Source organism: Vidua macroura, chromosome 10 (assembly GCF_024509145.1).
Source record: "Vidua macroura isolate BioBank_ID:100142 chromosome 10, ASM2450914v1, whole genome shotgun sequence".
Taxonomy (NCBI): domain Eukaryota; kingdom Metazoa; phylum Chordata; class Aves; order Passeriformes; family Viduidae; genus Vidua; species Vidua macroura.
The window spans coordinates 9,604,937-9,619,751 of NC_071580.1; the positions used below are offsets into that span (position 1 = coordinate 9,604,937).

Sequence of the window (14,815 nt, forward strand, 5' to 3'; positions counted from 1 at the left end):
TTCCTTCTCTTCAAATCTGCATCTCATCTGAGCAGGGCCATTTTAAGAGTGGTGTGGCTTAGTGTGGGTGCCCTTTTTGACTGGTTTATGATCTTTTTTAGTTTGTTTTCTAACCTGGGAAATGTACTTGGAGTAAATGAAACAGGCCTGTTTCCAAAATGCTTTAAGAAAATAAGAGAAAGGGAAAAAAAAAAAGGCACTGCACAGGGGAACCTTTGAGGTAGTAAAATTTTTCTCCTTTCAATGTCTGGCATCAGAGAGGGAGAGGGAGTAAAGGCATCTGTGCCCATGTTTTGCTGTGCGTAGTCAGGGCCATGGATGTGGCTGTGTGTGTCCACCTGCTGCAGGGATATCCGGGCATGCCAGCCCTACACACATGCACAGGGGCATCTGTGCGTGTAGACCCTGTGCCTGGGAGCACGTGTGTGAGCATGTGTGGCTTTGCACATTCCTGTGGCCTTTGCTCATGCCTGCAGTCAGTGGCTGGAGAGCATCCGTGGCCCTTGTGTGGCCACATGTCTCTCTGTTGGGTGGTTTCCACCAAGCAGCCAGCCCAGGGCTCCCCTCGAGAGCTCGCGGCCCTTGCAGCCCAAAGAAAAAAGGCCATGTCTTGTGACACCATTCCCTGTCATGCTCCTGCATCTCAGCCTGTCGAATAAATACTGCAACAACCCTGAGAGGAGCGGACGTGTGAAACACCAGGTTTCCTTCACTTTGTCTCCTTGCACTCTGCTTCTCATGCCAGAGCAGGACCAATGTCTCCAACCTACCCTGGAGCATCACAGTTGCTGACAAACCAGGGCTGAACTCGAAGCAGAGTTCACACACACAGAGCCTTTGGGGCTGTTGTCCCCCTGCAAGGCAAAGCCATGAAGGCAGTTGTGCAGCACGGAGAGGGTCTCCCCACAGCACCCCCTGGGATGCCCAGGAAGTAGAGTCCCAGAAGTGACAAATCCCTGGGGGACTCTGAGGCGAGCCACCAGTTTTCTCCACCTCTTCCTTGGCCACAGGCAAGGGCAGCTGGCCTAGTCTCCTTCCTGCAAGGAGGAACAAATCCCTGAGGAATTTCAGCTGGGTGCATTCCTCTGAGGACACATGCAGTAAGGCTGCAGAGGGGCTGGGGAGGCAGGCACAGCCCAGGCTGGTGCTCAGAGCCACCGTTGCCTGGGACCCTCTAACAGGGACAAGGACCCCAGTTCCCCAACTGCCAGGCTCAAACCCTAATGGGGACTCAGGGCTGTTGAGGGCCAGCCTCAGAGAAGAGCCCCTTTCCCCAGCTGCATATGGGGACACAGAGGACTTTGATGGGTGTGAACCCAATGCACACAGATTCAACGTTACCAAAACCTTGCATGGAGGAGAAATTTGAGATAACAAATAAAATCCCATGAGTTTTGAGTCAGGAGGGGCCGATGCACTTGTAATTGGCTGAACACCCTTGGAGCAGCTTCCCTGGATAGCCAGACCCTAAACATCTCCAAAAAATGCCAGTGCCACATCCCTCCCTGCCTCCCTCCACTCCTCCACTCATCATGCTGCTGTGGAGGAGGTACCGAAAGCAGAGCACAAACATCTTTGCCCTCTCTCCATTTTGTGCTAGACTTGTCATGTTTTGTTGGTTTTTTTCTCTTTTTCAGCAACCCCCAACCCAGCTGGAGATACGTGAACCACAATACAGTACAGGAACAAACCCTGCCCGTGAGCGCAGTGTCTCTGCCCTCCTCACCCCGGAGGGCAGTACCCCTGAAGGATTTGTGTGCCACCAGCGGAGGCTCACCCCACCCCAGAGCAGGGATCAGCTGTCCCAGCTCCTGCAGTCCCAGCTCTCCAGAGAGACTGAGCTAAAGGACATTGAGTTTTCTTGAGCATGTTAAGTTACTGTGGACCAAATCCCACATTTGGAGCAACTCTGGAGGCAGCAGTTTATGAACCACCAACATACTCCGGTAAAAACACGGCTCCTTGTTCATCTTGCTGTTCTTGTTTTTCACAATGCCAAAAGTTTTGAAGCCCTCGTGCCCAACAGGTGACACTTTAAGGATTTCCAAGCACATCCCTAGGAAGACGTCATCGATGGGGTACAGCTCCAGTGTCTCTGAGGCCTTATGCAGCCTCTTGGCCAGGGCTCCATCCATGATGAAGCCCCCACCCCCTGCATAGGGTGGGTAGATGTTTTTGTTGTAGAGGGCACTGGGGATGTAGTACTTGTTCTCTTTCTTACGGATTGGCCTGGCCCTGTAGAGGACATCCCCCACAAAGAGGTCCTCTCCCTCCTTCTTGTCCTCCAGGAACTCCAGGATATTGCTGGGACTCACAAACACATCGTCATCGCCTTTGAAGATGAAGCGGACGTTGTCACAGTAGATGTCGACCCACTTCAGGAAATGGACCTCTTTGAGGGTGAGGTTGAAGAAGCTGTCCAGGAAATCCCACTGCAAGATGTCCCCATAGATGTGGTTCTCATAATCTAGTAGTTTCTGGTGGTTGGCTCTCTCCTCCTCCTTGGAGGCAGTGCCCAGCAAGAACAGCGTCCTGATCCTCTTGCCCTCCACCTCCTTCTCTTGGCCCCAGGTCCTCCGGATGGCCTCGCGGCGGTCGTGCTGCGTGATGATGGACTTGACCACAATGAGCAGGTAGACATCCCCGCTGCACTTCTCTGGGTGGTTGATCAGCATGGGGAAGTAGCGGCAGTGCCGATAGAGCAGGAACTGCTGGAAGTTGGGCTCCAGCCCTTTGAACCAATCCACCTTGCTGAAGTTCTGGTTGGCTGAGCAGTTGGTAGTGGTGACATCCCAGGATTTTGTTTGCTTTGCTGTCACGCTCTCCTCCTTCACAGGAGCTTTCTCCTTCTTGGTCTTCCAGAAAGTGCTGCTGATGGAGAAGGTGTTGTCTCTCTTCTGTGATTTCAAGGGCTCTGAAGGGGGCAGTTCTTTCTGCTGCTGGCCCTGCATGAAGTGGTTTGGGGCCATTCCACGCTGTAGCACCGTCACTGTAATGACCAGCAAGAAGGAGAGACAAACTGTTTTGTAGATGGTCTTCTTCCTAAAGAGAAGAGACAAGGGGTTAAGGAGAAGAATATGCAGGCTTAAAGAGGCTTGTCTGCAAAACCACTTCCTTGAGAGGTCATGGGATGCTCATAATCTGTGTTCCATCACCTTTTGAGGAGGAGAAACCTTGTGGGAAGAGCTGCAGGACACCTCAATGCATACTCTTGCCAGCTTCATCCTTCTTCTGGGGTGGCTCTGGGGCCACACTTAACTGTAGGGACAGTCACAAGGTATGTGGGGGTGGTTGCAGTGTCACCTGGTAAGCCCAGTGCTAAGATCAGGGAAGGGTTCACAGGAAAGATGAAAATGGGCTGAGAGAGAGAAGTCAGGGGGAGAGTTTCAGCAAGGCAGCTGCTTCAGAAGGAAGTCCCAAGGGAAACTGCTGTTTCAGCCATCTGAAAATTGTCATTTAGGACAAGAGCAGGAGGGAATTATCTTTTCCAAGGAAGCCTTAGCTCCAGGACAGGCATATTGTCCATGGCCTAGACTGGTATCACAGGTTACAGAGCACTGAGAAACCAGAACTGGGAAGACCACAAGAGTCAACATGAAACTAGCATTGCTGTTTCATTTCAAAATGGCACATCAGGACAAAAAAAGAAAGCTATTTGAGTGAAATTTCATGGTTCAATGGGAAAAAGACATCCCTAAACCTACAACCACCTTGGGAACCAGTATTTCTGGGGGCACTCCTGAGTGTTTTGGCAGCTCTTGGGTCCCATTGCTTCCTTTGTGGTGATAAGGAGCAGCGGATACAGGGCAGATTGGGTGGGCAGATTTTCCCAGCCTGTGACAAAGCAGGTGTCTGCACCCTGTGACAAGTCCAGGGTGTGCAGGGCATTGAGTAGATTAAACCCAGTTCTTCCTGGGACCGTCCTGCTGCTCTCCTCTGCTGCAGACCTATAGCCCTGGGAAGCTGCTGGCTCATGGGACACACCCTGGATGGAATTCATGGGGAGCTTGAGCAGGATCCTTCTGAGTCCTTGGGACTCCAGCAAGGCTGCATTTGGAGATTATTGATGCACAATTCCTCCCCAGCCTGCTTTTCCACTCAGCTAAAGGTGGGTTTCTCATCTCACTGAGGAGGGGAACTGCCCTTTCTGCCCAGCTGCACAATGTAGCTCCTGAGCACTCAGCTTCCCTCCACAGCTTGCACATCTGCACCAACTTCCTCCTGCCTCAGTCCTGCGTGTTCCAGCCACCTTGGGCCATCTCCCTGTGCAGATGAGCACTGGGTATGAGAGAATGGCTGTTGAGCTCCTTGTCTCCACTCCCGACAGCTTCCCAAGGGCAGCACCATCTCTGTCTGCTCCGACACAAGGTGCTTGCTAGTCCCTGGACCCCTTTTTCCTGCCACTGGGTTGTGGAGCTGATGGAGACAGATGTGGCACTGGTCTTGGGATGCCCCTGTACCTGTCCTCTTCATGTCAGAAGCACATCCCAGCCTGGGTGACACCCACTGGGATAGGCTGAGGGCTGAGCAGCCCCCTGCTCCTGTCAGAGCCAGAAAAATCCAGAATCATCTCTAGCAGGCAGATGGCACTTTCACTTCAGGACAGTCCAGAGAAGGAGCTTGGGGCTGAAATCTTTAACCCAAGAATTTTCCAGATAGATTAAAAAAAATCCAAAATCCATGAAACTCTCCTAGACCTGGGGACTGGATTGTGATCAGAACCACCGTGAAGCTGGGGGAGTTTTGGGCCTCAGGCTGCACCAAAACACCTGCTTGGTGAGACACCCTATAGGTCATCAAAGTCCCCAGGGCAGGAGACAGCACTGTGCTAGGGGATTCCACTGATCCTGAATTTTAGCAATCCCAGATGGGAACCAGGAGCTTTCAGGACCTCCTGTCTCTGGCTTTGCTCTGAAGCACAAAGAATTTTTGAGCTCGACGTTGTCGTGGGAAAACTGTGATCACTAGTGTGGACTGTAGGAGCGAGCATGGAAATAAGTAATTAAGGATAAATGGATAGATATTCCTCATCCGGTTTTGTATGTGGCCACTCATCTGAGACTGATGAGGGAGCAGTTCTGATTAGATCTCACCATTCCCTTAACCCTCTCCAGCCCTGCCTGCACAGCTTTGAGCTTATTCTTACAAACCCTTCAGTTCCAATACAACTTTACTCCAAGTACAGCCAAACAATGTTTAAAACCTCTCATCCATACCTGGCATTGCTGCAGAAATAACCCCTGTCAGCCCTGTATAGTAATTTCATTTGTATCAAACCCATCCCATCCTGTCCTGTGCCACCACATTCTTACACTCCCCACCACCCAAGAACAAGGAGTGATAAAATACTCAGCCTGAAGGATGGCCAAAGGTTCCCCAGAAGCCAAAGGGCAGGGAATTACTGATACAAATTTCAACAATTTGCATAGGTAGAGCTGTCACATACTGGCACAGATGGTCCCAGCCTTGGCAGACTCTGCCTAACAGTGCATGGGCGCACTGACCCCCATTACTCTCCTTGGGACAGAAGGTTCTGACCCCTCAGAGCTGAGGGGAGAACTCCAGCTTTTATTAAGAGGTGGAGCGTCAAGTGGCCTGGGTATGTTTATAGGTGAGGTGTTGCACAACAGCACAGAAACTTATTCCTCCTTCCTTCAGTGGACCCTGTTTCCCAGTTCTCACCAGTGCAATTCCTGCTTTGTTACAAGATCCTATTTGGGATTTTTCCTACTGGTCTGACTGCAAACCTCGGGGTCCCACCAGGTACAGCAGAAACCAGGAGACCCACAGCCACCTCTGCCCTGCAGAAACCCTGTCCCTGCACAGCCAGGAAAGTGGCGGGGACTGGGAGGACCCTGAGCCACAACCGCAGGCAATTCCCATATCAAACCAAGGATTTGGCGGACAAAAGAGCAACAGTTGTTTGTGCATCTTTTCGAGTGGCGAATCTTCCTGCTCTGTGGTCTCCTCAGCTGGGAAGTACTTCAGGTACGGGTGAAAAAGTATCTCCTGCTTTCTGGGGATGCATTGGCAAGGGAGGTGCTTTGGGTTTGTTGCCATCACAGAGACGTCACCCTGCCAAGCCCCAGGACCCTTTTTTGGGGCACAGCCCCCAGCCACTTCCCATAGTGTCCCCAGGAGCTGGGGACACCCAGCACTGCAGAGTCCAAGGGTGGCACCCACTGGGTGGGGAGGGGGGGGGGCTGCCATCGGTGCCAGTCAGGTCTGTCTGCCCCAACTGCTGGTGTTGGTGCCATCAAGAGAACTTTGAAAAGGTCTTAACATGCTCCTTCTCCTCCCTTTTATCCACCAAGGAAACTTCAAAAGCCTCCCTGTGAGGTGGCCGCACCACCAGAGTGTTAAACATAAACTCCAAATCAGAGGTGGGCAGTATCCCTTTCAGATGTTGATGCTCGAGGGCAGATGAGGCACCGGAGACAGAGGCTCTCTATCCCTATCCCATTCACTTTGGATTCACGTGAAAACCTCTTTGATCCGCCAGCGCTATTTATGTGATAGGGGCTTTTGCTGGCCCCTCAATTAGACCCAGTCACTGGAGGCACTGCCAGTATAGAATCCTGTCTGTTGGCAGTGCTTAGGATTTGGTGAGGGGATCTTATAAAGGGACAGATGCTGGGCAGAAAGAACCCAAATGTCCCCAGAATTAGCCTGTGCTATAGCTGGATGCAAGCACCAAGTGGGGCCGAAGCTCGCCATGGGGGTGCCCGGGGACACGTCCCCTCCTCATAAAAGCCGTCTGGTTTAAATACAAGGCCGTAAAAACCCGCTTCTGGGGAAAGGGCAAGAGCCGAACCCCTGGATATCGCCCTCGGCGAGGGCATCGCCCCCAAGCTGGCGCTGCCGTGGGACGGGACCCCACCGGGCAGGGCTGGAGGCCCTGCTGTCCCCAGCACCTCCACACAAACCAGCTTTTTTTTCAGGGAAAAGCTGGGAAACGCATCCCCATGGATTGGGGGCCACCCACCGGCCGCCCCTGCCCGTTGCCCCCATCCTGCCTCCCGCCGGGCCGGAGCTCCGGTGCCCCGGGATGAAGAGAAATTTGTGTCGGAAGCAGACCCGCAGAGAGTCTTCTCCGGGGTACCGCGGCCAGCGAGACCCCGCCTGGGAGCCCCGCAGAGCCGCGGCGGCGGGAGGGTCGCTCCTGGGATGGGGACAGACGGACAGGGGACAAATAACAAATTCCGTCCTTAGTCGCTTCCGCATGCCCACCGTCCCCACCAGAACTGCCCTTCCCCGGCCAGCCACTCCCGGGGCGGCTCTCGAGAGGGACCCGGTGGGGAAGGGTCCTGGCAGTCCCCCGGCTCCGGGCAGGACGCAGCGTCGGGACGGCAGTGCCGGGCAGCGGGAATGGAGGACACGGGACGGCGGAGGCAGGGATACCGGGATTCGGTGCGAGAGCGGGGCAGGAGCGGGGCTCGGGCTCCGCGCTCCCCGGAGATCACTCACCACTGGAACATGCTGGGAGTGGGACGGGGCGGCCGCTCCGCTGTTGGCCGGGCTGCCCGCGGTCCGGGCGCTTCTCTCTGCACTCTTCCTCCTCCTCTTCTTTTTTCTTTTTCTTTTTCCCTACTTTTCCTCTTTTCCCTCCCCTCTCTCTCCGAGGTGGAGCCTAGAGATGGATGGCAGAGCAGGTAGGTTAACTCTTGCCCTGCCCCTCTGTCCCGTCCCCCCGCCCGCCCCAGCAGACAGACACCTCCCCAGTGCTCCCAGTGGCAAGGAGTTTAAGGGTGACACCCCACACGTCCCCCTGAGGACCCTCCCCGCTGCTGATGGCACACTCACCAGGATCTGGGAACTCGGGGGCGTCCTAGTCCGGCTTCTCGTGTACTGTGACCTCTCTGGGGCGCATTAGCTCTGCCCCAGAGTCTTTAATGTGCCTCCTGGGATACCCACCTTTCCTGAGACCCACCATTCCCCCACGACTCACATGTCACTCAGGCTCCACACCATGTCAAGGACCAATACTCTGCCCAGGACTCCAGTCTCACCCAGGCATCCATGCTCTGCCCAGGACTCACACATTTCCTGGGACCCACAGCACACCTGGGGGTGTAGGGAGTTGACAGGGAGTTGCTGCAGCAGGAAGGTGCCTGCTCAGCATGCTGGGACCTCTCATGGGTCAAATTTCCAATAACATCACAGCCAGGTGAGGGGTCTTTCAAACCGTTCCTTCAGCCCTGGTTTGGATGCAGTTTCACCAGCATTCCTGCTACAGCCGTATCAGCATGGGACATCCCATTGCCCATTAAGAAGCAGATTAAAGACCTTCCTTTCCTTTTAAATGCAACATTTCTGTTGCAGGTGTTTTTCAGCCATAAAAATCAGTCCTTGTAATGTCTCCCTTTTTTGTCACCCTCCCAATCCCACCAGCTGCTCATGTCTGCCATGAAGCCAGGCTGGGAAGCCTGCAGGAAATTTGCAATATTTCCTTTCCTGTCCAGCAGAGATATCCCAGTCCCTTTCTGAACAGTTCCTCTGCATTTTTCATGATGAGGGTCAGGGTCTCCTATAGCTCTCACAACCCCCTGGACACACTGAGCTTCTCATGGGAAAGGCTCTTTCAAAGACTGGACATGTAGAGGGACCCACACAACCTCTGCTACTCAAACAGCACCAAGAAAACTCCACATCCAGCTCACTTTGGGGAGGAAGATTGCATTACTTTCTCCAGATCTGTTTCTCTCTCCTTATCTCAGCTTATCGCTTTCCCAGGTGCCCTGCAGCTCTGTGTCCTGGGACTTTTGAAAGCTCCCCAGGAAACATTGCCCAAACAGGCTGCACCAGCTCTACAGTATCCCATGTCCTTATCATCACCAAAAGTCCATACATACCTTTCCTGATTCCTTTTTAGCCTGTTCCCAGTGCCTATAGGAAAGTTTGTATTTGCTGCACTCATGGCCCCAAGAAAATCATGGCCATGAGATTCACTGAGCATCAGCTTGACCCGAACAGGCTGTGAGAAGGACCCACCTCATCCCTGCAACACAAGGGATGGTTTGGTGCATGCCAGCCCATGTCTGGGAATTCACCCCACTCTGCAAAGAGGGGCTCACAGTGGAGGAGGACACCACTGGAGAATGGCCCTTGCACAAACAGGCTCAAGGGATGTAAACAGGAAAGCCCTGAGAGCGCAACAACCATTTCATCCCTGTAATTTGCCCTGGGACCATGATGAGGACAGGGATGGCAACATCCACTCATGGGGAGCTGCAGTAAATCCCAAACCACAGCCACGGGGTGACTGCTGCCATTCCAGGGCACGCAGCAGCTGTGGGTGTGTGACAGTCTCACGGGGCTCTGTGGATGCCCCAGCACCAGCACATCCAGCCGGCAGGAGCAGGGCTGGCCTGGTGCAGCCTGAGGGCTGTGCTGTGCTGCTCCGGTGTGGAAGCAGCACTGCTGCAAGGTGAGGAGAGTTCCTGGCAGCCTGGGGCAGGGAGCGGTGCCAGCCCTGCTCCCAGCGTCCCGCCTCTCCAACGGCTGCTTCCGTGCAGGACCGCGAGCATAGGACTTCCCGGATGATTCCATGCTGCTGTGCAGGGTTTTGGCTCAAATAACACCCCTACCTCCCCCTGTGTGGGAAAAAGATGCACATCCCACTGCATGAGAGCACTGCAGGCCTGGGTGTGAGGGCTGCACAAAACTTTACCTCTGATAATCATTAAAGGCTCAAATCCTGTCAGGTCTGGGGCTTCTGATGCCTGGGATAAACACAGTCCTGGCCATCCCTGGCACCACCAGTTCCTGTTTCAAGGATGAACCTGGAAATGAAGCAGAATTGTTTATGATTTTTTTTTCATCATTACATAGAAAAGTTTAGGACAAAACTAAGTTTTCAGTTCTTCAGATTCACCCTGAGAAAGCAGAAAAACAGCAGGAAGAACAAAATCCAACTGAAAGCATGTTTCTTTTGAAAAGTATTACTCTACACACATTCCCTTTGCCTCTTTCCAGCACCCAGCAAGAACAGATTTCACATGAGCAGCCACAACCACTCTGCTGAGAACGAAACATGAAAAAGAGATACCTGAATATTTTCATCCACCCCAGCAGACTCTGCCAGCAGCATATCCCTGCCATTCCTGCCTAGCCCTGCCTTCAGCAAAGCAACTGAATCTGTAGCCTTGCCCCTCCTTCTCTGCAGCACCCATCACCCGTATTTCTTAGGTCTGAGCCATTAGGCTGAAATTTGGAGACACCAGGTGCCTTTTTGGCACTGTGGGCAGAGCTGCAGATTTCTGGATAAGTGCTCTGGGGTGGCAGGTGCTGCTTGAGCATGGAAAAGCCAAGTTCCTCTGCCTTGCACAACAGCAGTGACATTTGAGGTGTGCCAGGCCACTGCAGCCCTGGGAGAGCTGGCAGGGCACCTGTGAGGAACAGCATTTGAGCACGCTGTTGTTGCACTGGATGGGGATGTAGAGGGGAAGGCAATGCACAGATCTTCTTGGGTGACACCTCAGTGACAGCCAGGGTGACACCAGCTTCTGCTGGCAGCAGCCATCTCCACATCTGGTAGCTCCTGTGACCCATTTGGAAAGAGCCAGTCCCAGGGCCACACGCTCACCCCCCACCCAAGCATTATCCCAATTGGTGGCACTGCTGGAGATGGGGAGGGGCAACCTGTGGGGACAACAAGGCTTTGGAGCTGACATCAAACGGGGCTCCAGGACAATGTCTGGGTTAAGGGAAAGGATGAGGACTGGGGTGATGCCCAAGTGGGTCATTTAAATGTTCTCAAAGCTAACCACAATGCTTTTTTGTTTCCAAAATCCTCTTTTAATTTCAAAATGGACCTGAACTAAAATGTTTCATTAAAAAACAGTACAAAGAAATAAGTGGGCTTTTTTTTATGAAGTTTATGTAATCCCAGAAGACTGGCTAGTGGCAGATTGACCTAGCCAGTGTTTTCCCACTGATGGTTTGGAATTTGTTTCACTGGGGAAAGCTGCACTGGTTTCTTTGATATGGTTTTTTTTTGGTGTGTGTGTGAGTGTTGTTTTCTGATTTATTTTCATTCCAGCAAATTATACATACACAGAAAAAACTCTCACTGCTTCTTCCAGGAACTCTCACACCTCCTGACCACTTGTGCCAACACTGTGGTCCCTGGGCTGGGTTTCCCACACAAGCCAAGGTCCCGTTGCCCTGCGGAGACACACAAACCAGCCCTCTCCTCCTCAAACCTCTGAGTGCCTGGAGCAGGACCAAGGGCTCAGCCTGACTCAAGATCAGCTGCACAGGGTGGTCACACTTTTAGGTTTTTCTCTGCTACACCACCACCTGTGGTGTACCCTGGAGCAGGGAGGGAGGTCAAGGCTGTAATTTGTTTGGCTGAGCCAGACTCGCACCACATCAAGACTTTGCACACACTCAGGAGCAAACATCCTGGATGTGATAGGACAGGGAATGTTCCTTTTTCCTTCCATGTTTGTTTTCTAAGCACCTTTCATGATGCTGTGGTAAAGAGCAACCCTGTGAGACTCGCCCATCACTGCGGCTCTCACGTGGGATACTGGGAGCTGTGAGCGGGACCGGCTCTGCCTTCATCCCAGGGAAGGTTCCCCAGGCAGTTGGGATTAATTATTAACCTGATTTATTGCTGCGTCTTGGAAGGTAGAGCAGACGTCACGGACTGACCAGTCTGACGTGGGACCTTGGGAAAGACATCCACCCCCACAGAAAGCTCCCTCTGCTTGCCCATGCTAACGGCCATAAACCAGACCCCAGGTGGGGTGAGTTGTTTTACTCATTAACCCCAGTGCCCCGCGGCTGTTTCCATCCCGGCACCTCTGCTAGAGCAGGACCATGCTGGCACCCAGGATGTAGGAGGAGGTTTTCTGCCTTCCTACAGCCAGCTGCTCCATCCCACTCCATTGGCCTCGGCATTTCACACACTGAAACACTGGGGGCTGCCGAAACACCTTTCAGCCACAGCTGAAAGCCACACCCTCTGTCCTGCCTGGAATCAAACACTCTGGGATTTGCATGATTTCTTCCAAAAACAGGGGAGGAGTGTAAGTTGCTTTGCAGGGTAATGGCTAGGCCAGCCCCCGTTGCTTTGGGGTCCCCAAGCTGCTGTTGCCCTTTGCAAACCCAACCGTGGGATGCAGCTGGGGCTGGCAGGGAAGTTCTCCTGGTCATTGTGCCAGGAACCACAGGAGCAGGGCAGGGGGAAGCACTCTGCAAACCTGGGTGAGCAAATCCCAGGTCCAGACCCACCCAAGGGTTTCTGTCCTTGGGCTTCCCCTTCCTCATTTTCCCCAGTGAAAAGGCCCCCTCCAACCTCATGGCTGCTGCACAGTGAGGATGCTGCCTTCTCTTCCCATGGGATTTGAACCCCTGGGACACCGGGGTGTCCTGGGGAGTCCTGTGTGGCTGTGCTGTTGCTTTAAAGCAGCAGCTGGATCCAGCTGTGACTGCGAGTAACCCTCACCGCAGCCTTGCCCAGCCTTTTATGCATTTTCCAGTGGTTCCAGAGGCGCTTGGCGGCAGCGCGCAGGGGAAACCGGACTCACTGGCTGCTGGCGAGCAGAATGGGAGGGGAAAGGGAAAACATTTCCCTTCCCAGAGGAGCAGGGGGAGCCCAGTGCTGCAGCTTGGGCAGTGGGCACAGAGAGGGCAGGCTCTGGGGCATGATGCAAACAGCCTGAGGCTGGGCACAGTGAGCCACAAGCCCCAGCAAGAGATGCTGACCCCAGTGTGCCTCAGTTTCCCTTGTGCAGAAAGCCCCAGGGTCTGGGTTTTTCCTGATAACCTATGGTAGGATGGCATCCAGGCACTGAAAAAAACAAGCCCATGAGGACATAAGATGGGGGACGTGAATGAGGGGTTTGAGGTGGGAGACACTCTCATGCTGCCCAAACCCAGAAAGGAAGGAGGATGGGGCGCTTGGCCTTGGGAAGGGAAAGATCTGTCCTGGTGCTGAAGAACGGTCGTTTCCATCCTGGACCCTCCAAAGAGGTGGAGAAGAGGAAATCAGGAGTGTTAAGAAAGCAATGTGATGCCAGCAGTGAAATCAGGAGCCCTGCCTGTAGAGATGCTCCTGCCCATCGCAGGGACCATGGGCCTGTCCTGCCCAGCCCTTGCCACCCTGACCGTTCTGCCACGCCAGCTATGGGCACAGCCTGAAGGTAAAGCCCTGGTTGGGCATCATCCCATGGAGCCTCTCTCCCAGCTCCATTCTGGGAAGAGTTGGGCTCCAGGTGCCAGCACAGCCCTGGGAAGCTGTGCTGCCTGGGGACTGGCATGGGCCCAGAAGCCATGAGCTGCAAGGAGACGTGTTTTCCGTTGGGCAGGAGAGCACTCGCGACGTCTCTCATGAGTCAGATGGAAAGGACGGCTCAGGAGTCACCTGAGCCCAGCGGCTGCCTGCCCACGGCCCCTCTCCAGGCCAAGTGGAAAAACATACAGCCCATACATGCCTGCTGAGACCCTGAGCTCTGGCCGAGCCCCCTCCTAGGCTGGCAGATGCAGAAATGCTCACATTAGCCTTTTTTGGCCAAATTGGTTTAGGAGAGAGGCAGAGACAACTCAGACGTCCCTGGCTCTGTGGCTCTGCTCAGCATTAATCATCGCTCTGCTGCTGCTCGGCGCCAAAACCTGGGCTCTGCTACAGCCACTGGTGGATCTGTCTCCAGCAAGAGACGGAGAAAAGGAGAAGGAGGGCATGTGGAGTGCAGACTTCCCCTCTTTGGCGGGGGCTACTGGACTGAAGCCATGGCAGAGCTCCCTGCATGCGCACAGAGGGAGGGCAGCACCCACAGTGCCACCCCTGGGCAGTCACCCTCCGGGCACAGGGGATGACCCTTGCATGGGCACTGCTCCCCAGACCAGCTCAGGGAGCTGGTGGGAGAGGTGACAACAGCAATTTGCTAGCCTGGGAGTAGCTGAGACATAAGAGAGCCCTCTGGAGAGGAGAAGAGAGTCGGCACACCCAGACGCATTCCTGAGGTTTAGTTTCCATGGTGGGATGTTCACCCGACGGTGAAGTCATTCTATGCTGTGAGCTGAGATGGCCAGTGAGTTAATGCATGGATCCAGCTCCTTCCCTGATTCACAGCAGGCGCAGCCACAGCCCCGTGCCATCCCTCGGGCTGACGACTCTCACGTGGCTCTGGCATTTCCAGTGTCTTGGTGCAGGGAGGCTCCAGACACCGCTGCTGGGTTGATCCCTGCCTCACCATAGGAAACCAGCTCCTGCTCAGGGTGGAGGACAAACTGATGGCTCTCCTGGGTCTTTCCAGCCCATTTGTATCATCACACTGTGCTCCCCATTGTGGTTTACTTTCCCGTCATCCTCCCGCTGTCACTGGTGACAACAGGACAGAAATGCACCACCCTAAGAGGTCATTCCTGCAGGGCCAAAGCTTTGAGGATCTGCCCAACACTAGAGAGAGGTTGGGAAGGATAGAGAATTGGGCATCATGGAAGGAGCAGGATGGAAAGCCCATCAGTCCTTGGAGCGAGGTGGCAGGGACATTCCCTGGCAGAAGCAGCTCATGGTGCCAACACCAAGCATGTGGCTGCAGAGTTCAGCAACAGGGCTCCACAGATCAACAAACCAGAGGTCTGGTGGGTGAACTAGCCCTGAAATGTCAGCCAGCAAGTTGATAGGATTATTCCCAGCCTCTGGGGTGGTTTTTGCAGGTCTGGAGACACAGGGATGTGGCCAGGCTGCCCAGAGCCATCATCTGCCATTTACTCACTCTCTTTTTGGGCCATGGCTATTTGTGCTAAAGGGAAATATCTAAGTCTGACTTTTCATCAAAGTTCAACTCCCTCACAGTCCAGTCAG

The 14,815-nt window shown here is 53.9% G+C and overlaps 1 protein-coding gene across 1 annotated transcript; it reads right to left on the reverse strand.

Moving 5' to 3' along the window:
* Window positions 1-1,806: 1,806 nt before the first annotated feature.
* On the reverse strand, window positions 1,807-7,541 carry B3GNT7 (UDP-GlcNAc:betaGal beta-1,3-N-acetylglucosaminyltransferase 7). Its single transcript, XM_053985847.1, has 2 exons — window positions 7,468-7,541; window positions 1,807-3,042 (listed from the first exon to the last, which is right to left on the reverse strand). Exons 1-2 carry the CDS (start codon window positions 7,476-7,478, stop codon window positions 1,842-1,844), a joined length of 1,212 nt encoding a protein of 403 aa, XP_053841822.1. The 5' UTR covers window positions 7,479-7,541; the 3' UTR covers window positions 1,807-1,841.
* Window positions 7,542-14,815: the final 7,274 nt, after the last annotated feature.